Source organism: Amblyomma mixtum, chromosome 6 (assembly GCF_055824585.1).
Source record: "Amblyomma mixtum isolate Tamu chromosome 6, ASM5582458v1, whole genome shotgun sequence".
Lineage (NCBI taxonomy): Eukaryota > Metazoa > Arthropoda > Arachnida > Ixodida > Ixodidae > Amblyomma > Amblyomma mixtum.
Genome location: NC_143017.1, coordinates 51,091,807 through 51,118,692, shown reverse-complemented (window position 1 = coordinate 51,118,692; position 26,886 = coordinate 51,091,807). Strand labels below are relative to the sequence as shown.

General features: G+C 45.6%; 1 protein-coding gene across 1 annotated transcript; it reads right to left on the bottom strand.

Annotated features, from left to right (window-relative positions):
- Window positions 1-25,664, bottom strand: Rnmt (RNA guanine-7 methyltransferase). The gene is made up of 10 exons (XM_089547897.1): window positions 25,478-25,664; window positions 25,096-25,222; window positions 22,047-22,178; window positions 20,047-20,171; window positions 16,853-17,034; window positions 12,853-13,020; window positions 9,976-10,093; window positions 8,233-8,355; window positions 4,511-4,544; window positions 1-452 (listed from the first exon to the last, which is right to left on the bottom strand). Exons 1-10 carry the CDS (start codon window positions 25,517-25,519, stop codon window positions 385-387), a joined length of 1,119 nt encoding a protein of 372 aa, XP_089404023.1. The 5' UTR covers window positions 25,520-25,664; the 3' UTR covers window positions 1-384.
- Between the last annotated feature and the right edge of the window lie 1,222 nt (window positions 25,665-26,886).

The following is a 26,886-nucleotide window of genomic DNA, read 5'->3' as shown; positions in this document are numbered from 1 at the left end:
TTGTAGTGAAAACAATTTTATTTTGCCAATTACCGCAAAACAGGTCACAAAAAAAAAAAATCATTTGCCCAGCTTCCAGAGGTGGCAAATTACTATGAGCACCAAGTTCACCAGCCTTAAGACTAAAAAAATATAAAGAGAGAGCGAAAGAATGAGAGGTGACTCGAACAAGGTGTCTGACATTATAGTAGTGCACACAGGATGACATAAAATAAAGTTACACCACAAAACTTCAGCCCCTTACACAGAACTGTGTGCACTCTCACATCCTGCACTGCAGCTTTACCAATCAAAAATCTGGTAAATCGCAAACTAATAAATCAAATTGGTTCGTTTCAATTTCTTGCAGTTTCTGAAGACACCTGTGATGTAATGATCCCCTCATTAGCTGAGAGCAGTGGTTGTCTTCTGAGTGTTCATGCTTTTTTGAAATGCAAATACAACGTATATACCTGAAAACAGAAGGAAAAAAAAACATTTTAGATACACACTGGCACTACCTAAAACATGCTCTGAACAGAATGTGTCCAAACTGTGATGAGGTGATATGTTCAAACCATCATATTGTGGACTACACATAAGTGCACTGATGGCAGCATTTGAACATCATCATCAACACAACATTTAGAACGTGAGACCCTCTAGCATATAACAGCTTTTACACTAAGCGGAAAGCTGAACTTACTGCTTCTATGACCTCAGAAAGAGTAAAGCCATGCAGCCATTGGTCAGGCATAAAGATCAGTGTCTGACACTCATTACACATTACAAAGGCAGAATTACACATAACCAGGCGTTTTGACTTAACTTCAAGAAACAAGTTCATATCCAGTATTTTAAGAAACTTAAAGCTTTTTAAGCACGTCACATTCTCATGCAACTCAGAAAACCGATGGGTGCTTCCCTGTGGCCAAATGTCCACAAAAACTGTTACACAGTGCTCCGTTCATTGAATGTGGTAGTTGGATGCATGCATTGACGTGCAACACAGCATAATGTAATGGGCCGATGAAAACCTAGACTGCTGAGCGGGGCCAGGCAGTCAAATGTACGAAAAATGATGCGAGAGAATGTAAACCAAAACAACAGTGCTGACGACAAGTGTTACAGCACTACACAGCATTAAAATAGCCCAAATCAATTCTGCAAGAGATTTTAGAGGCGTCAACAATACCATCATCAACTGTGAATCACGAAATGCATTTACATTCTGCTCTAGTTACTTCTCGTAGGCCAGAACCGACATGCCGTACAAGGCCATCTTTTAATCACTTTATGCCTTAAAGGGGCTGTACGAGAGAGACCGTAGCAATGCCTCAACGCTCAATAAGAATGCAAAAACCAGAACCAATAATAAAAAAAACCCCAGTAATATTGCTACGGACGCTGAGAGGACGACGTAACGAAGACGACGCTGAGGTGCGCGCTTGTGTGCTGAGAGACTACTCCAAGCCGTCGGTCCCTTCTGTAGTAGGTTACCTCTGCTGTTTCTACTGCTGCTTCTAGCCGCCACGTATCATTTGGTGGAGGTTGCTAAATTCGATCGCCGACCTCAAGCTGGTTCTCCGCCGTGGCCGCCGTCTCGCCACCATGTCTAGCGAGTCCGAGCCATCTCCCTCTCTGTCAACACCGCCTGCGGTCGTCGTCAATTCTGCTGGGATCCAACCCGACCCCGACAAAGTCCACGCCGTGCGTTCCTTTCCTACTCCGCGCTCCTCCGGTGATGTGCGCAGCTTTCTCGGCCTATGTTCCTATTTCCGCTGGTTCATCCAGAACTTTGCGGAAATAGCCCGACCTCTTACCACGCTCCTCAAGAAGGACATCCCGTTCTCTTGGGGACCCCCCCCAAGCTGACGCCTTCAGAGACCTTATCAGTGCCCTCACTGCTCCACCTGTGTTGGCGCACTTTGATCCTTCAGCCCCTACGGAACTTCGCACCGATGCGAGCGGCCATGGCATTGGTGCCCTACTTGCTCAGCGGCAACGCAACAAGCTTTGCGTTATTGCGTACGCCAGCCGTCTCCTTTCTGTGTCAGAGCGCAACTATTCTATCACCGAGCGGGAATGCCTCGCCCTGGTTTGGGCTATTGCAAAATTCCGCCCTTACTTGTTTGGGCACCCTTTCTTTGTTATCACGGATCACCACGCCTTATGCTGGCTTTCTTCGCTCAAAGACCCTACTGGCCGGCTGGGGCGCTGGGCTCTTCACCTTCAAGAGTACACATTTTGTGTCGTCCACAAGTCCGGCCGCTTGCACCAGGACGCGGATTGCTTGTCCCGTTACCCTGTCGATGCGCCTTCCTCCAACGAATGCGAGGCTGACGCCTGCGTCTTATCCATCTCGGCCTTCCGCAACATTGCGAAAGAACAGCGCTTGGATTCTTCGCTACAGTCCCTCATCGACCGCCTCACTGCCAACCGCTGTGATGCTTCCCTCGCCCCGTTTGTGCTCCATGAAAACGTCCTCTACCGGCGCAATATGCGGCCTGACGGCGCTGACCGCTTGCTCGTGGTCCCTCAACACCTGCGCAGCAGCGTCCTTGAGCAGCTTCATGACGTTCCCACGGCCGGTCATCTTGGAGTCTCCCGCACCTACGACAGCGTGCGCGGCCGCTTCTTTTGGCCCGGTCTATACCGTTCTGTCCGCCGTTATGTGGCCGCTTGCGAGCTGTGCCAACGACAGAAGACGCCCTCGGTTCTCCCTCCCGGACACCTTCAGCCGATCCCCATCCCTGTAGACCCATTTTCCCGTGTCGGCCTCGACCTGCTCGGCCCTTTTCCGGTGTCTGCTATGGGAAACAAATGGATCGCGGTTGCGACGGACTACTCCACGCGCTACGCTATTACTCGAGCGATCCCAACGAGCTGCGCAACTGATGTCGCTGACTTTCTCCTACACGACGTCATACTCCACCACGGTGCCCCCCGTCACCTGCTCACCGATCGCGGCCGCTGCTTTCTTTCCAAAGTGGTCGCCGAACTGCTCCGCTCCTGCTCCGTCCGTCATCAATTCACCACGGCCTACCATCCGCAGACGAACGGCCTCATTGAACGTCTGAACCGTACCCTCACCAACATGATTTCCATGTACGTCTCCGACCATCACCGCGACTGGGATATTAGCCTCCCGTTTGTTACATTCGCCTACAATTCTATGCGTCACGATACAGCCGGTTTCTCCACTTTTTACCTTCTCTTTGGACGCGATCCTTTGCTGCCCTTCGACAGTGTACTGCCCGCCACCGCATCCACGAGTCCTTACGCTCGGGACGCCATCGCTCGCGCCGACGCTGCCCGTCTTGTCGCCCGCCAGCGGCTGTCGGCCTCCCAAGTCAATCAGAAACAACGTCATGACTGTCGCCGTCGTGAAGTCACCTACTCTCCTGGCTCCCTTGTGTTACTCTGGGTCCCTTCCCGCCGCGTGGGCCTTTGTGAAAAACTGCTCCCCCGATATACAGGCCCTTATCGGGTCGTACGTCCGGTGACCACGGTGACGTATGAGATCACCCCGCTACATCCCCCATCCCCGGCCGCTGCACCCCGCACCGACATCGTCCATGTGTCCCGCCTCAAACCTTACAACTCGCCGTCTACCTGGCCTGTCTAGTGCGCACCGGGACGGTGCTTTTGCCGCGAGGGGGGGGGGGGGGGGGGGGTGTCATGCTACGGACGCTGGGAGGACGACGAAGTGGTATGTAACGAAGACGACGCTGAGGTGCGCGCTTGTGTGCTGAGAGACTACTCCAAGCCGTCGGTCCCTTGCGCAGCAGGTTACCTCTGCTGTTTCTACTGCTGCTTCTAGCCGGCACGTATCAATATAGACCGACAGCAGTGAAACCTAGTGGCAGCAAGTATGAAGTAGCGAAAGCCATATGCTACAGCACTAGTGACTGGCTGGGAGACCATTTTGCAGTTGAACCCCAAAAAATAAAAAATGCCTACGAGTTCTATAGCTTTTGGCATGAAAAATAAACTAAAAGAATCAACTAAACCTGAAAGGAAAAGACTAACAAGGCACCAGGGGCTATCGTTCCCACTTTGGTTTGGAGTCTCTTGCGAGTGCGTACTGCTGCTATTCAGGCTGCAGACAATGCGAACAAAGGAACACCAGTTGACAGCAAAAATGAAAAGAAGAATGAAACGATGACAATGACATGTACGCTTCTGCCGTGCAAGCTGAAGACGGTGCTGGTTGGTGGCAGCTAATTTTGCCGTTGAGTGAGTTCCCAATCTTGACAACTGCAAGTCTATGAAAGGAATAGCTACATACAGATTTCCACAATACTTTAATTAAGGGCTAGTTATGGCTACACATGACAGACCCCTTGTAGCGCAAGAATCAACAGAAAAGAAGAGGTGCACAGCCCTTCTAAGTGGGTGCACATATTTCAAGTCCTGCTGCACAAACACTACAGCGGTATTTGTGTACATGCGGACAAAAAGGATGAAACTGGAGTCTATTGGGATGATTATAAATTTGGAAAGCAAGAGGGAAAAAAGAAACACATACTCAGGGCTTCCCATTCTGCTTGAGACAATGTCCCCTGAAAAATAGAAAAAAAAAGAAAAGTCAGAAGTGACTCTTCTATACATGACACATGAAGTGTGAAGCATCTTTATTCAATGATATCATGGGAACAGCGTAAGAGCTCACGTTAGACATGGATGCATGACGTGAAATTTAACACTGTTTTCAAATTGCTATTCAGCATAGTACCTTCAAGCTCAGTAGCCTAGAAAAGCTGATTAAGTTCTAGCAGGTTTATCCTAGCAGCAAATAAATCCATTCAGTGCTTCTCGTACATCAGAACTTGTTTTGTATCTCAAATTTTAACGAGCGCACGAGAATGAAACGAGGACTGAAAGAAGACACACACCACAAAGCGCCGTACTGCAACTGATTTATTTTGAATGCGAAGCGCCCAAATTTATGCAATGCATCACTGGCACTCGTGGAAAAAGAACAAACATAAAACAAACATCACGGTGATACGTCTGGCTACTCCTTGATAGCGGTGAAGACCGTCGAGCCGAAACCCGGCCACGTCATAAACAAGAAAACCCAAACATTATCGAGACAGAGTAAAACACGTGGAAGGGCAACATTTAGCAACAGCCGTTACTGGGGCATTAATTTTAAGAAATGACGCTCCTTTGCACTTAACTGCACAGAAGCAAAGCTGTTACAATTATCCTTAAGTTTATAGATTTCACATGCTTCCATGATCTCCCTTGTGATTTTTTCTGCACACCTGCGCAGAACTGTGGTCTGCTCAAAGATAGGCCCGTATCTCTTGCACTGATCGCAATCATGGCAGTGTATGCCCAGGTGGCGTTCTTGACATTGTTGTTATGCTCTCTGAGCCTCTCATTCAGGCACCTCCCAGTCTGGCCGATGTAGGCTCGAGCGCAGGGCAAGGGAATGGAGTACACCACGTTTTCTGTGCACGCAACGAACTGCCGCTGGTGTCTAGTGGTGCAGCTCCTACCCTGACAGCCGGTAGAGTTGACCTTCTTGCATAATCTGGACAGCTTATTCGGTGCCGAAAATACCACTTCCACTCCTGCCCGCTTGCCTATTTTCCTGAGGTTATGGGAGATGGTATGGAGGTACGGGATGACAGCCACTTTTTTGTTCCGACAAGTCTGCTCTGTTGTGTTGGAAGCTGGCTTCTTCAGTTGTCGGGCCATGCCTTCAGCCACAGAAAATAAAAGCGTGCGATCAATCGCCAGACACCTGGTGATTGAAGGCCATAGCTTAGTTTCCCAACTTTATGCAGTCTATTACCAGGCAGTTACGAGTAGCAAGGACGTATTATGTGTTTTAAAATTGCACTTGCTAATTACCTCTGATAACACATGAGATGAAAGTCGTAGTTTTACAGTTTAATGCATGATCACCATATAATTTTGGTCTTCTGTTGTCCTACAACAGTACCACACTAGTTACAAGCGGTAGTCCCATGGACAAACGGTTGACGGCGTTACAACACACTAATACAAAACAGCTTTGAAAAAGAAGTGCAATTTGCAGCCATGAAATGCTTTATGAACTTATTCATTTATTTTCTCAACGACAGCACCCCTATGAGTGTTGGAAGACGTTGCAGCTTAAACAAATCAGGTTTAAAAAAAATGAGGGAGGAGAAGGGGATGTCAAAGATGTTTGAGCAAGAGGTACAAGGGACCTTTATTGGCTCAATTCGGGAACAAGACTTCCATGTCCCAGGTGCTATGGACTGAAGTATCTGAAAACCTTATCAGCAGTCTAACTTGGTGCACGATGGACCGCATGAAGAAACCTCATGAATTCGCCAGTAATGCCAGGCAAAGACTTAATTCACATAATAGAACCTTCCTTGCTCTAAAACAACATGACTAAGACACCCATATTTTCAGTGGTGGAAAACTTAAGATTCCGCAGATTGAGAACAAAGAATCTGCAATACTCCGTGAGAAGGCTCTCGCGTGTTTATGTACGTGGCCTTTCATGTAGCAGCAGCTGCCATGAAACCACTTCTTTCGTTGTCGCTTCTTCCTGCACTGTTCTGTGCCCGTTCACATCTTTTTTTTTTTTCCCTTTCCCTGCTTCTCATGACTTTTTTACAACCCTTTCTTCTTTCTCAATGGCCACCCGCAACATTCTCTCCACATTTGTAGCAACTCTTCTTAGCCTAGTGCTTTGCCTTGATGACCAGGGTTGTAGAAAAATTGGCTTTTCCTCGCACCTCATAAGCATAGTGGGTGAGCTTGCTCTGAATATCTCAAAGAAGAGTGAAAAAAAGAACTTGCACTATATTCTCAGTTCGGTTACAAATATGACGCGAGGTGCTTTCTGAAGCAGATTATTCAGAGAAAAAGCTCGCATTATATTTGTGCAAATACGGCAATACTGCTGTCGACAGGAGCCAGTTTTGCGACTCATGCTAAAGAAACATGCGGGCGCATGGCTGCCTAGGCTGCAGCTCTCGTGATGTCCAGCTTGCTTGAGTGGATCAGGTAACAAGCATGCCAAGGCATCAGCAGAACTTCCGTCTGTTACCAGTTTCTACACCTCAAGAGAATTCAGACAATAAAATTAATCACATCTCCATCATTCTATCATTTCTACTGATGTCCATGAACACAATATCAAACAAAAAAAAGAGCAAAAGAGAGAGAGAGAGAGAGAGAATGTGGCTGCTAACGTGTAACTCCACTAAAAATGCTAAAATTTGCAATTTTTCGCAGAATTGCAGGCAACGAAGGGCCTCACACATGGCTAGAACTATGTCAATTTCATACCCGACCATTAATAAGGGCTTCTGAGCTTACCCCGGAGGGTTTTTTCAACAGCCAAAAAGCTGGTGAGCTATAGCAGTAAGACATAAAAAGAGTTACGAAACTGCATAAAAACCACAGGCCTTATCTGTGCCTACTATGAAAAGCCTATACAGAGGAGATGCCTAACACAGAAGAAAATCACACTCCTTATATGTGCAGCCCCACACATATAAGGAGTGTCGTCTGTGCCGTTTGTGCAAGCTGCATGGAATTGATATAACGCATTTATAGCCCAATGAACACATTTTTTTTTGTCAGAACATTTTGCTCTTACCAGCAAAGTGCATTTATTATGCAAAGTAAAATTTAAATGGCAGTCGAATCAAATTTTCTCCCACTTTAATAACAAATGTAAGGAGGAGGAAGAAAAAGAGGAAAGGCAAGGAGGTTAACCGGAAGAAGAATAATCAGTTTGCTACCCTACATGGGGGGAAGGGGGTGAGGGGATAAAAAAATGGAAAAGAAAGGAGAGTAACAGAAAATTGAAGTCGCAGGAGAGTAACAGAAAATTGAAGTCGCATGAAAGTTAGCATTCGTTAAAGTCGCAGCCTGTCATGCAGGCTAGGAGTTCTCAAGAAGCGGAGCAGTGCCTTGGAGGCCTTCACCGCCGACGATCATCGGCGCGGCCAGTGGCCGAGAATCTTCATTTCTGTCAATGGGCGTGGATCTGGATGCACTGATTTAGTAGGGCGCATCCATCATGTGAATAAATACGGTATGCAACCTAACTCTTGCACCATTAATGTCGAAGCAATGCGTGCCAGACGTGAACGAAATTAAATTTGTTCGCCAATGTTGTGTTCCATAAACTTGTGACAGGAGGCGTACCTCAGTAACAGGGTACTGCCACCAAATGACTGGAAAACCAAATATACTCCGCACTGCAACGCAGCTCTTTAACATGCTCACCACTTGCATCCTTCGTTGAGAATCTTGCTCCTGGGCCCTCAGCTTCTCCAGCTGCTCTGCGGCATGCCTGTAGTCATCTGGATCCCTGCCTTGGGACCTCTGGCCACCGAATGGTGGGTATGCCTGTCAGGACAAGGCCAGTGTCAGCTCCAAGCTAGTGAGAAATATCTTTTTTTACAGCAATTTTTTTACTGCTAATCATCGAGGAAGGAAGGCAAAGGAATGGACAAAACTTTGCACTGCCTTTGCTGCAAGGAAAGAGCTCAAGGGGTTTGCTTCTAGGCCATGCTCAAGTGGTTTGCTCTCAAGTGGATGTCGTAACTCTTGGAGGGGAAACTACGATTATTCCTCTTACTTTCAAGGGACCTGGAATGCTGGTGACGGATCACGGGTTGCACAGCCTAGCCCAGAAGCAAACCCCTTGGGCTCTATACTTTTGACCAAGGCCATACATGGCTCTCCGTACAGGTGCCTTTAAAGGGACGCTAAAGAGCTGATCTGTGCCAACAGATTACGACATTATAATGGCAAAGGGGGCTGCGTTCACTGAAAAGGAAGCTTTTATAAGCTAGGAAAAAGACCAAGAAAATGAAATATGCATATTTCCGTCCCCCACCTTTTTTCCACTCTCAACTGTGGTGACATCAGTGCAATTTTTTTTTTTTTTATGCCGATCTCTGAGCCTAGATACACCACCATTCACTTCCAGCCAGTAATCACAGAATCCTTTTTCATTACTCATGCTATCAGTTTGAACTCACAGGTAGGGGGAGGGGAACACTGTCCATTTTTAAATCTCACTTTCTCAGTGGTAAGTGAATTTTCTGCTGCTGAGCACACATTAATGAAGACGTGCTCCCGCCGATCCAACTCGCACAAAAGTGATCTGGGCTCCTGGCCACCAGGGTCTACGAGGCAATGAGGCCACTGATGCGGCCGCCCGAGCGCTCACATCCCGGGCTCCTCATCCTAGCTCTCATGGCTCAGAAGCTCATAAACCGCTTCTGCGGTTCCGCGAAATCCTAATTCATTATTGCGACAGCCACCGTCTCTACCTGGCACCTGCCAAGGGGCTGAGTAAGGCGGAGGAGTGAACTCTGCGGCGCCTGCAGACAGGAACTCTTCTCTGTCCTGCCATAGCAAAACACTTCGATCCGAACATAGATGGGCACTGCCCGCACTGTGGAGAGATCTGCGATATCTTTCACATGGTGTAGGCATGTACTCAGAATCCTCACCTTCCCCCCTCCCCCACCCCACCCGAGAGGCATGGCAGACTGCCCTCCTCAACTGCTCCACACTGGAGTCTCAAAGGGCTCTAGTAAAGCGGGCGTGAGCCGGGGCCTCGTCGTGCGGTGTCCTGGACTAAGGATACCGACCATGCAGCAGGGTTTTTTTGACCCTCAAACTCTCTTTGAATATTAAAGTTTTTCACCACCACCACCACCAAAAGCCGCACAATCAACCAAATTCCGCACAAGTGGATTTAGGTCCCCAGGGAAACCAAAAAGTGTACCAAGAATCCCAAGCATTCTGTAGAACCCAATACGAATGCCTTTGGTCTAGCATAACAACAATGCAAGGGGATAAGAGCATGAGCAACAAGGATGACATGGTCAGTAGCAGCCGTGCACTCCTCCTTGCTTACACTGTCGTCCCTCTGTGCTCAGAGTATGCTACAGCACTAGGCACAGACATCTGTCTACTCTCAATAGAAAAAGGGAGCACAGAGGACCAGCCTACCTCCAATGCCTGCATTTTGCGCAGGAGAACTTTGCCCTCAGGGTCGTCCTTGAATTGGTCAAAGAAGTCTTCAAACCGCTTCTTGTACACCAGCTTCAGACCAAACTCCTTCGCCATCCTGATGCGAGAACAAATAAAGACAAAAACAATGCAGTGACTCATGGACCCACACCAATTTACATTTATAGATCTTCAAATTTCTTTCCAAATCAAAGAAAGTAAATAAACATTCTGCTTGTAATAACACGAAACTCACGCCTCCTTTACCCTTCGCCAACCATGAAGTTGTGCCTATTCTGAGGTTATTGTGGTCAGAAACACTTGCACGAATCCCGGGCATGGAAAACAAACATCACTGCTGTGTGCAAAACACAATGTGACATTCAATTGGTCCACACACGTTTTAGCAATAATTTTTGCTGTAATTAAAAGCGTTCTCTTGGCTGGAGGCTGAAATATTGCACACAACAAGGCTTGCAGTAAAACATCACCTCTTCTTTGCCACCCTCAGCTTTACTGCAGCACTTATTTGAAGTCCCCTGCACATCTCCTGAGAAAGTAACATAACTATTCTCCTCACTAAAATTGTATTTAGTCACTGAGCTCACATATGTGGATGACACAAAGTGAGTGTGTTGAAGGTTTGATGATGGCACTGAAGCTGACCGGCTGAATTTGTGCTCCCTTCCATGAGGAAAAAAAACAACAAAAATTACGGACGAATGTTTGTTGGAACAGGCAAAGGGTTCATATAAAGCAACGACCAGGGGCAAAAAAAAAAAATTCAGAAGCATGTTCAAACAGCCAAAAGGTTCATATAGAGCAACGTTGAGGCACTCAATTAACTACAGCTGTTGCAAGTTGTGCAAGTTGAAATGAAGGCCAAAAAAACATGCAAGTAAACAAATAAATAAAGCATCTTGTGTAATCTGTGCTTTGAAAAGAGGTACTGTTTCTTAAATAGTAATATTAGAAGAGCAACTTCACGACGCTCAGCAGTTTTTCATAGAAAAAAAAAGAAAGGTGCAGTGCCTTTGATTGTAACGCGCCCTGGTTTTTCGTGCTTAAATAAAAAAATGAATCTTCTCATTTGGAAAATAAATCTTCTCAGATGCTTGCGAGATTTATCGGTGTCCACAATACTGCAGTAGGCAATATTAATGAGCAAGAAATGTAAGCCAACATTTTGCGATGCCAATAACAATCGGGTTCTGCTGGTGTAGTTTCATTTTTGCACTCAATTCTAACAGGCATGTTGTTTCTAGATGATTTTTTTTTCCGGAAAAAAAGGTGCGCACTAGTACTGAGCAAATACAGTAGTTCTGAGGAATCTAGTACTGTATCAATCTAATCCTAGTAATAATTTGAGAAACGGTTTGGTTTGGTTTATGGGGTTTAACATCCCAAAGCGACTGAGGCTATGAGAGACGCCGTAGTGGAGGGCTCCGGAAATATCGACCACCTGGGGTTCTTTAACGTGCACTGACATCGCACAGTACATGGGCCTCTAGAATTTCGCCTACATTGGAATTCGACCGCCGTGGCCGGGATCGAACCCGCGTCTTTCGGACCAGCAGCCGAGCACCATAACCGCTGAGCCACCGCGGCGGCTTATTTGAGAAACATCATATTTATCAACAGGCAGCCCCTGACTGAAATTAAAACTGTGATTCAAGCACCTAATTTCCAGAATTTCCTTTCCCAAATGAAGAGCTCGGTTTGCATTTCGTTTAGTCTTTGTTTTGCTCATATTCTATTGCCCAAAGAACACGTGTTTTGAAATTATTTGCTATCTTTGTTCTGTACACTGAAGTCATTTGTATGCCCCTCCTGCTTGGGCCATAAAAGCCTGCAGTATTGAATAAATAAATAAACAAACAAACAAACCAACCAACCAACCAACCAACCAACCAACTAACCAACCAAATGTGTTCATGTTGTTTGACAGCTACTGAGCCAACCATGCTAACAGCATAGAAACACACTGAACCACCTTTACAGGCTGATGTTCGAAACAGGGTATGTCCGCAAAGGACTTAGTGCGATCTACAGTAAATGGAGAGGGCCAGTACAGCAGAACCTTGATAGAATTGCCGTTGATTTGAATTCGTAACATTCTCTGGTCAGAGTGCATTGTGTACAATGGGCGGAATTTTGTGTGCTCCAAACACTATGCTGCACTATTGCGGGTGACACAAATGTGTGAGCTGCAACCGAACCGCACCGTTGAGCACGAAATGCTACCTGCACATCGCCGATGTGCGTGGTACGCACCGCAAGCAGTAAAAGGCAGTGCGCAGCAGGTACATTGCCAGTCACGTGCTATGCACAACGAGCCATAAGCAGCAGCGCATGGCCGTAGATAAATTCCATCAGTGGTAAAGAGATATTTATAAAATGCACATCCTGTGCTTCTGCAGATGCATTTTGTTCATTCTGGGCGGTGCTAATATTTTTCGCAACCCCATGAGATATGTATCATTGAGATTCTGCAGTAATTATTTGTAAGTCATTACCACTTTTATTGAAAGGCATGGCAAAAGAGGAAAAACAATGTCAAATGTAAGCTTAAAATTTAAGCAAGACATCTGAAAAACAAGCTAAGCACACCTGTGGAAAACAGGGTAACTTCATGCTCTCCATAGCATCTCAGTATTGATATGAATAAGGATAAGGATAGGAATAAGGATAAGTGTGCATTCATTTTTGACGTTTGTAATGCTTAAAGGTAACCTGATAATTATGCAGTGTTCACAGTAGACCATAACCAAAGGTGAGAAAAAAAAATCTAGAAAGGAAAAAGAAGAGGAAAATGGAAGGGTGGACGGGATGTGTTTATTGGGTTTAGGGCTGTTCTACCACAAATGCAGCACTTACTCTTCAAGGACGTCAAAGTTGACAAGAAACTCTGGGCAATCAACCACCTCCTCCAAGTGGAAGTCGTACTGTGCTCCAAACAGAGGGAAATGGTCTTTGGGACCCTGGAACTCGATGTGGAATACATCATTGCCAAACTTGAGGCCTGGTGCTTCCCGCACACGGCGTCTGCAATAAGAGAGGAAGAGAGCAAATGATTGAAAAACTGACTGACTAATACAAGAAAACGTACAGGAGATCAGCCAACAATGCTGTTTATGATTGGTTTGGTTTATTGGGGTTTTACGTCCCAAAGCAACTCAGGCTATGAGGGACGCCGTAGTGGAGGGCTCCGGAAATTTCGACCACCTGGGGGTTCTTTAACGTGCACTGACGTCGCACAGCACACGGGCCTCTAGAATTTCGCCTTCATTGAAATTCAGCTGCCCGGCCGGGATCGAACCCGCGTCTTTCGGGCCAGCAGCCGAGCGCCGTAACCACTGAGCCACCGCGGCGGGGCAATGAGATAGGAATGCCTAAAGCATTATGACTGCTTGGTCATCTAATAAGAACAACTCCAGACACAATGAACCTTCTTTCAACATACCGTATAAACGCATGTAAGGGCTGCACCCTGTTTTCCCGAAGAAAATAATTAAAAATTAAACAAAAAAATCCATGTAAGGGCTGTACCCAAACTTCCCACGGCCCATGCGGGAATAGCCTTCTAAACACATGCACCGTGGCCTCCGCAATAAGCTCCGGCTGCAAACAATGATGCACTTGATCGCGGAGGCCACGCACGCGCACAGGAGCTTCCAGATGCTGCCCATGGATGGTGCCAGAGGCCGCGGCTCATCATCATCATCAACTTTTCCCTATGCCACGAGCTCCCGCTATCCCTATCGACATCAGTACCACCAGCTCCAGCTTTTTGTGGCTGTGAAAGGCATGAGAGTTGTGGTAGCTGTAAGTTCATCATGGTTGTGGCTTTCGTGTGCTGCCACTGAGCATTGAAATTTCAGCACAATGGGCAAGCACCTTAATAGCTACACGACTCAGAGTTTGCTCTTGAACAAAGCAAGTGTGTGACGGGCAGGAAATTCGACGTGACCGAGAAGTGTGCCCGATGATGGTGCAACCAAAAGGATGCATTAAGGAACACAAGCTGCAAAAAGCACGCCTTCCGAGGCAAGCCGTGAGAGTTTCCCGAACCGGAAGAAGAGCTGCTCTCTTATGTGATGGAAGTGTGGAACAACGGTGACGCGTTGACAGCGGACATGCTGCGCAAATTCTTGTGGGGTGAGCGTGCACCCTAGCACAGCACCAACTTGGTGTTGAAAGGCTCTACGAGTGAGAGCTGAACGTAGAATAAATGCCGCTCATTTTCTGATTGGTGTTTTTCCCTAAAAAAAGTTTTTTTTTTTCACACATCATGTGTATGGATTGCACCCCGAACATTGGCCCTTGAATCTAGAAAAAAAGTGCGGCCCTTACACGTTTGTACGGTACATTAGATGCCTTTTGTAAAGCCCTCAGTGAGTACCACCACAGCAAAATTTTTGATACAACGAAGTATTTCCAATTCCCTATCACATGACCACAAAAATATAATACATATAATTATGCACTACAGTAGAGAATTTTCACAGTGAAATTGCACTTCAATGAAGGTTTTGGATCTTGAGAATTCATTTTTTAGTAAAAGAAACAAATAGCAGCCAATGTGTTTACATTACCTCAAATTATGACAGATACTGCAGCATCACCAGGATTAAATCAACAATCAACCTTCTACCACTTGAGAACCGTCGAAAAATCTCACGACTTTGCCTTTTTCATAAATTGTATTACAACTTTCCTTACCTCCGCGACTCATTACTCCTACCTCCCATCAGAACATCGCGTCGCCTCTTCAATTCCCTGAGTGTTCAGCGTTTACATGGTTCTACAATCGCCTTCAATAAATCATTTCTACCTACAGCAATAGAAAATTGGAACCAGTTACCAGACCACATTGTAAACAAGCGTGACACTAGTAAATTTAGAGACGCACTAATCGAACATTACAGCAAATGAAAAAACAACCGCATGCTTTGATTTTTACCATTTACTTTTCTTGTTACTATTCCTTCCTTTAGCCTATCCGCCACCATGTATTGATTAGAACTGCATCTTAACATTTCCTAGTGTACTCCAGTTCTTTTTGTTTTTTTTTTGTTTTTTTTTATTCTTGCATTGCATTGTGTTGTATTTACTGTATTAACATTGTTATTCTCATTACTTTGTATTTCAACTGTTCCCCCCCCCCCTTATGTAATGCCCTAAAAGGGCCTTTAAGGGTACAATAAATGAATGAATGAATGAATAAATGAAAATGTGCCTGCAAAGTCGCATATCATCATTCGGTTTCATTAAAAATTGCCACCAAAGTCACTCCTATCGGCTTAGCACAGGGTGATCATGCATGTACATGTGAATGCGTGCTCATATTACTGTCACTTGTCTCCTGCAGCGCTAACTTGAGTAATAATTATGGTCCAAGAACTGTCATGGAACCAACTCCCTTTGTGCTAGACGCACTAAAAGGAAGCAGCAAACTGCACTGGATAGATACAACTGTGGCAAAACCATGCTTTCCAAAGCAAAAGGACCCCATGCAAGAAATAAAATGCTTTGCTGCCACGATCCTCTTGTTCCGATCCTGGCGTTTCGTGTCTTACCACATTATCCACGTTGCAAACTAAAAACAGTAATGGTCAGCCACCTTCAAGAGTTAACACCCCCAAAGCCTAATTACAAATGCGAAAAGTTGGCATAACGCCAGTTACAAGTATGCTCGCTGCTCTGCCATCTTATCTTTTCGACCAAATCCAACATTATGGACCCTCTGTACAGCCTTGCAAATGCATGGGTACGGTAGGTACCTGCTAATTGGTTACTGACATCTGTGAGGTCTCAAGTGACAGTGACTTCTTGAAACATTCACAATAAGGTCAAGATGCACAAGGCACAATGAACAAGGTCGTGATGCAGATAATAATGAGTGTGAGAAATCATGCTAAGGTGCTGACGTCACAACAGCTACACCTAGCAAACCTACGCGGTTTATGAAAGCATTTGCTGTTCACGCATTATATAGACCAATCTGTCTCTGTTCTGGGCTGACCTGATAACGACAAAGTTCACACTTCAGCAAAATTTTCCAGATTTCATGATTTTCGTTGTAGCGTGACTCAACAGTACATTTTGAAACATGACACACAGAATGTTCCTGACAACATGACAACGTGACACATCAGTTGATAAAGGCTTAATGTTCGCAACATTTACTTTGTCGCATGGACACTGATAATGAGATCCCAAAAAATTCAGAAAACAGCTCTCTAAATTTTTATGGCACTGCTGTACAAGAAAAGCTTGAAAGGCAACTGTGCAAAATTTTCGAACATTTCAAGTTGCTGACTGCATCACATTTCCTGGAACTGGTTGGTTTGGTTGGTTTATGGGGTTTAACGTCCCAAAGCGACTAAGGCTATGAGGGACGCCGTAGTGGAGGGCTCCGGAAATTGCCTGTCTTAGCTGCATTAACTAGTTTTTTAAAGTAATGAGGAAAACATGCCGATGCTGCAAATGACCAATAAATGACGGCAACAAGAATATCAAAAAAGACACCAAGTGCACATTGAATAGCTAAACTAGTGACTGTAAGCGACAGTGAGTGGGTAGTTTGTGACAACATAAACACAAGGTTGCCCAAAAATTTGCTCTTATTGGGTACAGGAAAGAGGAGGATTTAATTAAAATTAATTCCCAGTGAAACAAAATGCCAACTGGGAGCGTAAATAGACACAAAAGGTCAGTTTACCGACCAGAGCCTACAGTAAGAGTTTTGATAAAATCCGCGAACCCCCAAAATACCCTGGAGTTCCCTTTTATGGCATTGCTAAAAGCTGCCCACCATGAATGAAAAAAAAAAGGAGGGAGAGAAGGAAGAGATGGGCCATAGATGCAGACCTACACCAGATCATTGGCATCGGGGGTGGTGCCAATGAAGTAGCCCCCGGGAGCCAGGCACTCGGCAGCATTGCGCAACATGCACTGTGCCTGTGGCAGACTCTCGAAGCTGTAGTGGAACGTGAACTGGCAGCTCACTAAGTCCAGGGTTATGTTCTCGTGCTTGTACCGGTCCTTCAGCCGCACCTGCAAAAGGGACCTCGTGTTTGGCACACGCACACACTGGCAAGCATGCACCAGGGGGGGCATTCCATACAAAGATATGTGTCTTGTTATGTAACGCAAGGGATATCTTGTTCGTTCCCAAGTATCAGAACGTAAATGTCAAATAAGAAGGCTTGGTGAGCAAGTTGGTTCATGATCGTATAACTGAGCAGCAGAAAGCGAACAAGGACGTTGAAGAAACATATAGACGAGGACAATGCTGAAGTCAGCATCGCTGAAAACAGCACCGTCCTCGTCTATATGTTTCTTCAATGTCCTTGTTCACTTCCTGCTGCTCAATTATACGATCAATGTCAAAAGCAACAAATAATATCACCTACATGTCAGCTGTTCCCTCTTCAAAGCTGCTCTTGCCACACCACTGATGTAGCATTCTCATGAGCGTTCTTCGAATATGCCCAGCGATGAAAACACATTCAATCGCTTAATAACTTAGAATTATATATGACTGGATAAAAATGCAAACATGTGTCCTGAAAGTGATGGTTCAGTTTGTCTGCAGGCAAACATACAGCAGGAACTGCAGAAACAGGCTGGCTGCAGACAACCTTTCTGTCTGAAGGAGGAGGATAAGGCTTATTGTCAGCACAGAGTTAGAATGAAGTATGTCACAACAGGTGGAATCCTTCGTATAGGATCGCAATGAAGCCTGCAGTGGCTTTGTTCCTTAAGGCAAGTGCTTGCCAGCACCTCTTCCCATTCTCCTTAGTGGGTTCGTTAATTCTAGGGACTGAATCACTTTGTTTGCATTCTAACACCATGTGGTATGTGTTGAAGATGTCCTCGTAGAATGGGCACCTGCTGCTGTGTAGCATAGGATGTATTTTGCTGAAGAGATTGAGAATGAGGAAGGAGTTATTCTGACGTCTCCATAGGACAGTTTTCTTCTCTTCCCTAGTAGTACGGGATTTATTCGGCTTAGGGTATCCTTGCCTAATGTTGCAACAATTTCACTGAATGTGTCGGGGGGAGTGACCCCCCCCCCCCCCCCCCCCCCCCCCTTCGCGCAACTTCCCGCTATCTAATCAGCATCAGTATCGCCAGCTCCAGCCTTTTATGGCGGATTAGCGTGTTCCCCGTAGTTGTGGCTTTTGCGTGCTGCCGCCCAGTAATGCAGTTTTAGCACAATGGGCAAGCACCTTATCAGCTACACGGCTGGGGGTTAGCTCTTGAACACGGCAAGCGTGCGGTGGACAGGGAACTCGACGTGGCCCAGAAGGCGTCCATGACCGTGCAATCAAAAGGGTGCATTGAGAAACACAAACTGCAAAAAACGCACTTTCCGAGGCCAGGAGCCGTGTGAGTTTCCCGAACTGCTCTGCTAGTGATGGAAATGCGGAACAACGGCTACGCGTTGACAGCAGACATGCTGCGCGGCTTCTTTGGGATGAGCTTGCACCAGAGCACAACACCAGCTCAGAGTCGAAATACTCCGCGAGTGTCGACTGAACGTCGAATAAATGCCGTTCATTCCCCGATTGCTGTGTTTTTGCTTAAAATTTTTTTTTTCTTTTCGAAATCGCGTGTATGGGCCGCACCCCGAAAATTGGCTCCCGAATCTGGAAAAAAAAGTGCGGCCCTTACATGCATTTATACGGTAGTTCAATACAGACGAAATTCGAAATATAAAATTTTGCCAGCAATTCATGCATGAGAAGCGCAACTTATTCAATGAAAGGACGTTAACTGTGAGGAACCTTTTAAGAAGTTCATGCTTTTCAGTAAAGCATGAACCACGGCACGACGCATGCCACACCACCATCAGTAACGTGTGTAGTTAGGGGGCACAGCTTGGCATGCAGCAATTAGATATATATGGCCAACCGCATTCGATATATAAAGTTAGAATTGCATGTGTTTGTCAACTATATTTCGGAACAGTTCGGTATAGCCAATAATTCATAATATCTGTGTTCGTTATAACGAGGTTTGCCTGTATTAGCATATTCTGCCGCATCTGTAAACAGGAGTGTTGGATCCTGTCCATAGATTTGATGCAGTGCCTTAGCCCTCCCACTGTGACTATTTTTGTCCGGATGCATGTTTTTTTGGGAGTGGTGTTTCACTGAGTTTTTGGAGCACTATTGGAATATCTACCTTGTTCAACATAGTGCACGTGCCTGGGGTGTACCAGGGTCTTAGTAACGTGTTTCTACCTGTCTTGGTTTGTAAAAGTCCCAAGTTTCTGGCTTGTGTGACGGGCTTTAATTATTTCTTCTAGAGCATTGTGCATGGCCAGCACTTCCAATTTAATGATGGCTGTTCTAACTGGAAGGGCCAGAGCTTGTTTATATGCTCTCCGTACAGTGATGTTAAGCTTTTCCTTTTCCATGGGCTTAAGTTTAAAGATTGGATTTTATCCCTTCCCCTGAGGAGGACTATGGTTGCTGTGCAGCCGCTATAAAGTCAAACCCAATTATAGTCGAACCCATGAGCTTAGCATGGTTTGTTGCTATTGCCCGTCGACAGAAGGCTCAGGTCTCAGCTGTTGGGAGTCCATCGATATTACTGAAAAATGTGTTATCTTCAAGACAGTGAAGGTAAAGAAAGAAAAAACTCACTACTATTTTGCTCGGTAATCTGCACGCAGAAAGTGGCTATCATAGAAATACATTCTTTTCCATCTCAATGTGTTCGTATGCTGTTAAATTTGCTGCTATCTTTATACTGAGTTGCATATTACATCAAACAATTGCACGCTATATCAAACATATAAAACCAGTAGCCTAGTGACCTCTTCAAATTTAACAGCAGTCTAAACAATCTTTTATACCTCAGCTGCAATAGATAATGCACGGTGGCAGTAATGTATTTACACATATATAACGCGAGGGGGAGTCCTGAGACCTCACAAAAATTCGAAAAAAAAATAATAAAAATAAAAATTACACAATCGCGGTTCAAGCCCTGCAACTACAGCTGAGGGCTTGTAAAAAACAAACACCACGTTTCCTATACCATGAAAAAGCTCACCCTTGTGCAATCAGCTTCTATGAATTCAGCTTGAAATATGCGGCCTGCCTCTCGCTGTCTGTGATGCCGCTCCTTCAGCTCCCGGTAACGCTCCTCTGCATGCTTTAGCGACGTCCCTGCTATGTCTGCAAAAATAATTAGGATTCACAATGTAACACAGGCCATGGTAGGCAAGTCAATGATACCGTGTGAAAATGCAATCCCTTTTTGCTGCAGAACAGAACACAATGCAAAGTGATGATGCCAGGGGCAGGCAAGGGATGAGGCCGCACTCTGAAAATTTGATGGGCCACACCAAACATTATTCAAGTGCTTCACCAAGATTCCTTTGATAAGGGTGCTTCCACACAATGCACAACCCCTAACTGGTAATAAGAAGCTCTCGCTGCTGCATTTTGTTTCTTTTATCTTTATCAGGAGCAATGACACAGAGGCATCATGACCCCCTCCCCGCATACCAACCCACGAGTATCTCGGTTCATCCCTGATGCTATGCCAGAACCTTCCTAGCAGTGATAATTTAGGTGTTCTGGGGATGTATTTTGGTTTGGTTTATAGGAGTTTAATGTCCCAAAAAGACTCAGGCTACGAGGAACGTTGTAGTGAAGGGCTTCAGAAATTTTAACCACCTGAGGTTCTTTAACTAGCACTGACATTGCACAGTACACAGGCCTCCAGAATTTCGCCTCCATCGAAATTCGACCACCGCAGCCCAACGGTCACCCCTGGCTTTGACACAGGAGCAGCCGAATGCGTCTGGCAAAGAATCATTACAAAATACGGCCCCTGTTCTTATATTTTTATCTGCTGGCGAGTGGCAAAGAACGAATGACACAAGGGACAAAGAGGTACTAGTTTATTCATGCCTACCATGCTGCAGTCGCTAATTGTTTATTAACAGTACCAAAGAAAAGAGACAGTTACCCACCATGTCTTTATCTGTAATGTTAGTTTTCTTGCTAATACCACAATGCCGTGTAAAAATCAAGAACTTCCTTTCTTATAACGATAAGTGACCTGACACCTGACAACACAAACGCAGCTGTAAAGGCTAAAAAAAAAAAACACACACGCAAAAAAAAAAGAAAGATGCTTTAGACAAATTTTCAGGTAAGGTTCACTGAAACCCAGTGTTATTACCAAGATGGAAAAGGTAAGAAGCAGAGTAACTCCCAGGCAGTTCATTTGGCAAGCTTACCATGCACAAAGCATCACGAACTGTGGTCCCACTGCTTTCAAAGGCAAAAGTGTCATCCCAGTGACAATGAAGCATGTATTGTTTACATGGTATTGCACTGTGTTCCCTCTTCACATTCAGAGGCATGGGTGAGGAAATGAAGCTTAAAGAAGTTATCCCGCCTCTTAAATAAAAAAAGAAAAGAACTTTATACAAGCATCGTTCACAATTTTGCCCTGCTGGTGTTGTTTGGTGGGTTGGACTAAGAGTACAAATCATGAAGGTGCCAGGCCTGGGTGTCAGGAAAGAATGTTGTGCTTAGGCTTGTGGTTTCTTCTATAGTCAGATACAGTTCAAGAATGAGGAGAATGAGGTCGCATTTCCCCCCCAAAAAAAGAACTACCTCTAACCTTTGCTTCCATTCCATTAGTTGGACAGAGCCCCTTCCAGACAATGGCTGGAAGGGGGTCCTCTGTTGGAAACAGGAAAAGTGAGCTGCTTGAAGAACCTCCAGAGTGCGCTTGAATGAGTGTGCATGCCCAGACACTTCCCCCAGTGAATTCCCTGGCAAAGCAGCCGGGCACACCACCCACTACACCATAATGTTGAGCACTACCAACGTTGGTGGCACTGCACAGATACCGCCTGCCAGTTCTGCAAGCTACATCTTCACCTCCAAGAGATTCCTCCACTTCAGGAACTGTGCTAATCAGTGCACCAGTAAAATTATTGCAGAGGATTGCTTTTCAAACAGTATACGTAAACTTCACATCGCTTTCTGCCTATTATCTTTATTCTTGCCACCACAGAATGAAACTGTTACCTGCACAAATGAGGTATGAGATGTCCCCTTTCTTCCACTTCAGTAGGTCTCCACCTTTGCCAGCACCAAGGTCCAACACGTGGAATGGCGAGTCCTCTGGCTTGTCTTCCTTACGCTTGGCAATGTACTCACCTGCAAAAACATCACAAAAAAGTTACAGGCAGGCCACGATACATCTCCTTCACACCGCGACGTCATGAAGATGCGGTGGTGCTGATGTGAGTAGAGACTTTCGCTCAGTACGCAAAACAGGTTCCGCCTGCCCGTGTCGAACGTAGCTACTACCGGCACGACACACGGCTGCATCGTGCCCGCGCACTGCAGAAGCAGCAGGTATTAACCAGCTTCATCCCTGTGGGATCCGCGTAGTAGCATAAAAAGGAAGATTAAATCAGCCTCTATAGGTTCCTAGCAAATTAATACCGAAATAGGCCGTGGTATAAAGCTTAGCGTGGTTCTCGATTGATGATGTCAGTCAGTGTACGCGCCAAAGGTTTCGTAGCGGGAAAGATGTTACGCTCATTCACCTGTACAGCAGCATAGTACGTTTAAGACGGCGCAAGGAAAAAAACAGCAGAGATTTAGCTGCGCACCTTGTTATCAGCCGCAGCCATTTTGGTGAATATAGGGCACCGGTCGGCTCGCTCGCGACGAACAAATGCGTTCTTGTTGATTGCACAGGATATTTTAATGACTGTGGAAGTTATACGAATATATAAGGGAGCGTTCATTGAATTATATATATACGTGGGGCAATATTTTAAAACGAACAACATAATTATATTTGATTCATGCAGAGAAATAATGTAAATTATGCCGCTCTTGCACGGTCACGTTGGTATCTATAGAACAGTGCACATTAGCGCGTGTGAAAAGCCACGTAAGCACGTTTAGCTCTTTTCATTGCATGATGTGTCATAAACTGGTTAATGAGCTTGTACGTGACTGCGAAGCGCTTTTGGAAGAAAACAGCCGTGGGTGGTCTTTATCTATGTCGTTGCATCACAGTGCAGGGCAAAGGATACCACTAAGTATGCGGTAACAACTCCAAGCACGCATTGATTGCATCCAGCACACGTAGGGTGCAAGCGAGTGGTATTTTGCGACCTGAGCCGCTTAGCCTTTCAAACACCTGAGTTACATGATGGAAGCCAACAGCCACTGACATGTATGCCATAACGAGCATCTCGTTTCCCCTCACTTGTATGCTAAACACCTGAGTTGCACATCAAACGATTCGTTAAGGGCGTAAGCTAACAAACCTGCCAGGTGGAACACTGCAAAGAGATATCGGGTATTAAGCTATTAAATTCAGCGCTAGCTGGCAAGGCACTGCACGACAGATGTCTCAAAGGACGGCAAGCGCTCATCTGCTAAGACGAGAGAATGCCAAAGCTTCCTCTCACTACTGTTCTACAGTAAGAACATGCTGGCTTGTACAGCATGTCAAATACCGGTGATATTACTCAATGCCTAGAGTAGAAATGAAGGCAGCAACACCTTGTGTTTACCACCAATCACATACACAATGCTCAGTGCTGGGCTCTTTCCCTGAGCAAGCTGAATGTGGTCAATGCGAGCGTGTGTAGTTCGAGCTAAATTACCATGTTCAATGCATGAACCACCATTGTGAGTTGAACTGAAAACGCACCTAGAAGCATTGAAGCACTCAAGGCCTACCCGTGATGCCCTCTGCCTGGCCTCTTGGCTACTGCGAGCCCACTAGCGACTGCAGAGTTACCTCATTTGTTTGCAAACATGAAGGAGGTCTATGGCTTCTGAAGTTACAGCTTCTTCATTCAGCCTTATCAATAATTCTGGACTGGCACAGCAGACTGATGTGGTGAGCAACCGCATGGGGGCACAAGGGTTATTTGCACAAACTGTGCGTTGAACTGAAAAAAAAAAAAAAAGAAGCTTATTCCAGAGCCTATAGAAGCTACTTCTTGTCGAGGACAACACTGCGCTATGTCATGTTTGATTACTGTGACCCTGGTAGAATGATATATTCGTGTCAGGGACAACACTGCGTTATGTCATGCGTGATTAATGTGACTGTTAAAATGATTACTGTAATCGTACTAACAGAGTCACAGTAATTACCCATGACATAACGCAGTTTTGACACTGACACGAAGTAGCTTCTTCTAACCTCCAAAGCAGTGACACAAGCAGATTTTTTTTTCGGGGGGGGGGGGGCTATTCAGCTGAGGAAGCTATTCATTGGTTGGGACATTACTAGGGCATGCAGGCACTAGGCCATTAGACTGTGTACAAGCCGGTCCTTTTTGTGAATCACAGTTTTTCTGTGCTAAATATAAGTTCCTAGCCAGCTCACAAGCTGGAGACTACGCTGTCTCGAGACTGTTCTTTATATGCAGCTGGACTGTTCTTCATATGCAGCTGACCACGTAGCAGGGGGGGGGGGGGGGGGGGGGGGGGGGGGGCTTCTGTCTAGCTAGGCGCCCACCAGATATTCGCCCTTTTCCAAGAGCTAGCATACAGAAGTTTGAACACAATGTAGACAAAGCAAGGAAAGAACCTTCATGATGAGGAGTTAGTAACACAACACACTTCCACCTGCTTGAGTGCGATGTCCTCAGATGTGTTTGCTAGTTATGAACAGTCGAAAGCACCAGTTTTACGGCATAAAGCGGTACACTATGAACCACAAACTTGGGCTAAGGCCCCTCCACGTGCTTAAAATTTCATATGGTTATGCTTCACCTAAAAATGCTGATCAGTGGCAGTATTACGATAGTCACTTGGCAACTGTTGCACGCTGCTAACATGGCGTGCTTGCGCATCATCAGTAACTGCACGATGTTTACGCTCCTAAAATGAGAGAAAAAAGTTTGAAAACAAACAATCAAAAAAAAGTTTGCAAAGAATCATTCTTTCCGCACCTTAGTCACGCAAACACACCCACGCACAGCACAATGGGAAAAACAGACCACGACTTAAAGCGAGCAAAAAGCAAAGTGCAGATGAAACTGAAGCAAACATAACGCTCTCGTATTTGCTTGCGCTACAAGCAAAGTGCGCTCACGAATCAACATGCTCTTGGTCCAGTTGTTGAAGTTTCTCATGTGCAGTATTCGGCTGCGATCCCGTTCTTCCAGGCCGCCGTTGCCGAGGCTGTTGTAATGGTTCTGCACGACCGGTGCCAGTCCGACCTGGAGCCAGCAAGAACAGCAGTCAGAGCGTGTCAAAACAGCAGCACGCAAGATGTGCACGACCGACTGAGGACGGGGAGCTGACTGGACCGAATCAGCTAACCACTGCTGCCAACGAACAAGACGAACTTGAACTCGTTATTAGCGTCCGTTAATCCCAGTCCATAACAGTGCGCACAGCGTTTGGTGCCTACAGAATAGGAGAGATGTATTCATGCGTCGTTTGACAACACGGACTCGGGCCAACTTTCTCACCTCTGAAGTCGCGTTCGCCGCTGGCGGGTTCTCCTCAGACATGACTGCTCAAAAACAGAAGCTACACTACACTGTAAACCGATCACAAAAGCATCAAGCACTTGACACAACCGTCGTAAAGACAGGGAAAACAAAGAATTCAGTAATCACACCACTGCACCGCTGCTACCGGTGCGCCGCCATTTTATAAATCATCTTCATAGTGTACTCAGTGGATAGTGACAACCAAGACCTACTGAACTACAGACCTGCACATTTGGCGGGGTCCTATGGAGCAGCGTGCGCCAACTTTCGTTAGCTTATGGGCCGTTGAGGGCGCTCGGTTGACCTGTTCGTCTGCTGTCATCATCATCATCGTTTGCCAATTTGCGCAAGATATTTAATACATTTGTTTCGTCTTCTTCTGCTATCTTAACATCAACGATAAAGAAATCCACAATAACGAGTTTTTCCGCTCTGGATGAGTACAAAAAGCGTCTTTCTTTTTATCCGCTTTCTTTTCGTCAGCACCACCGTGCCTAGCATAGATAAATGAATGTTAATGATTACGTGGACAAACGACGAAACTGCCTTCTTTGAAATAAAATGATGGAGGAGGCCATCTTGTTCAACAGGCATAATGTGGCGCCACGCTTCCCGTAGGTGTCTTTCCCTAGCGGCAAAAGGCATGAACTAGAACATGCGCGCTGGAGCAGTGCCAAATGTGCAGGTCTGTAGTTCAGTAGGTCTTGGTGACAACAGCGTATCACAGAAAAAAAAATTGCATCCTCAGTTGCACAAGAACGAAAAATATTTAAATAAATTTTTATTGTTATATTATTGAAATGATAAGTTTCTGAGTCAATTTGAGTGCTTCTTAAACATGATTCTTAAGTAAGCGCTTCTTACAGTTTCGGTTTCGAATATTATCTTTTTACGCACAGCGTTTTTGGTAAAAACTTGCAAGCATACAAGCAATTGTAAACGTGCGCAACAATTCATTGCAATTATACCCAGCAATTCTGTACAGAAGGATTTTGTGACGGGAACGAGTTTATGAACGCAATTTTTTCATATATCGTAAGAACTCCTCTCGGCAGGCGCGTTTTTGCTATCGTCATAAACGTTCCCCATCGGTTATCGAAAAAAAAAAAAAAAAGATGATCTCAGCCCAACCGCACGTTTGGTCGGGCTCAGAATTTGCACAGAGGTTGCGTTTGATGGCCAGTTTTGTTTTACACTACAATTAGGTGGGGTACTTGCCTGATTCAGTAGGCGGTGGGGAAGCTGCGCGGTTGATTTAAACAAGATTTAAATAAGGGCGCTTCTCTCAGGATATATTCTGGGATTTATTTTGTTTCGACACTTTCGCCCAAAATTATTTCATGTCTATAATCACGCCAAAGCTGTTGATCGCGTTTCGACGAATA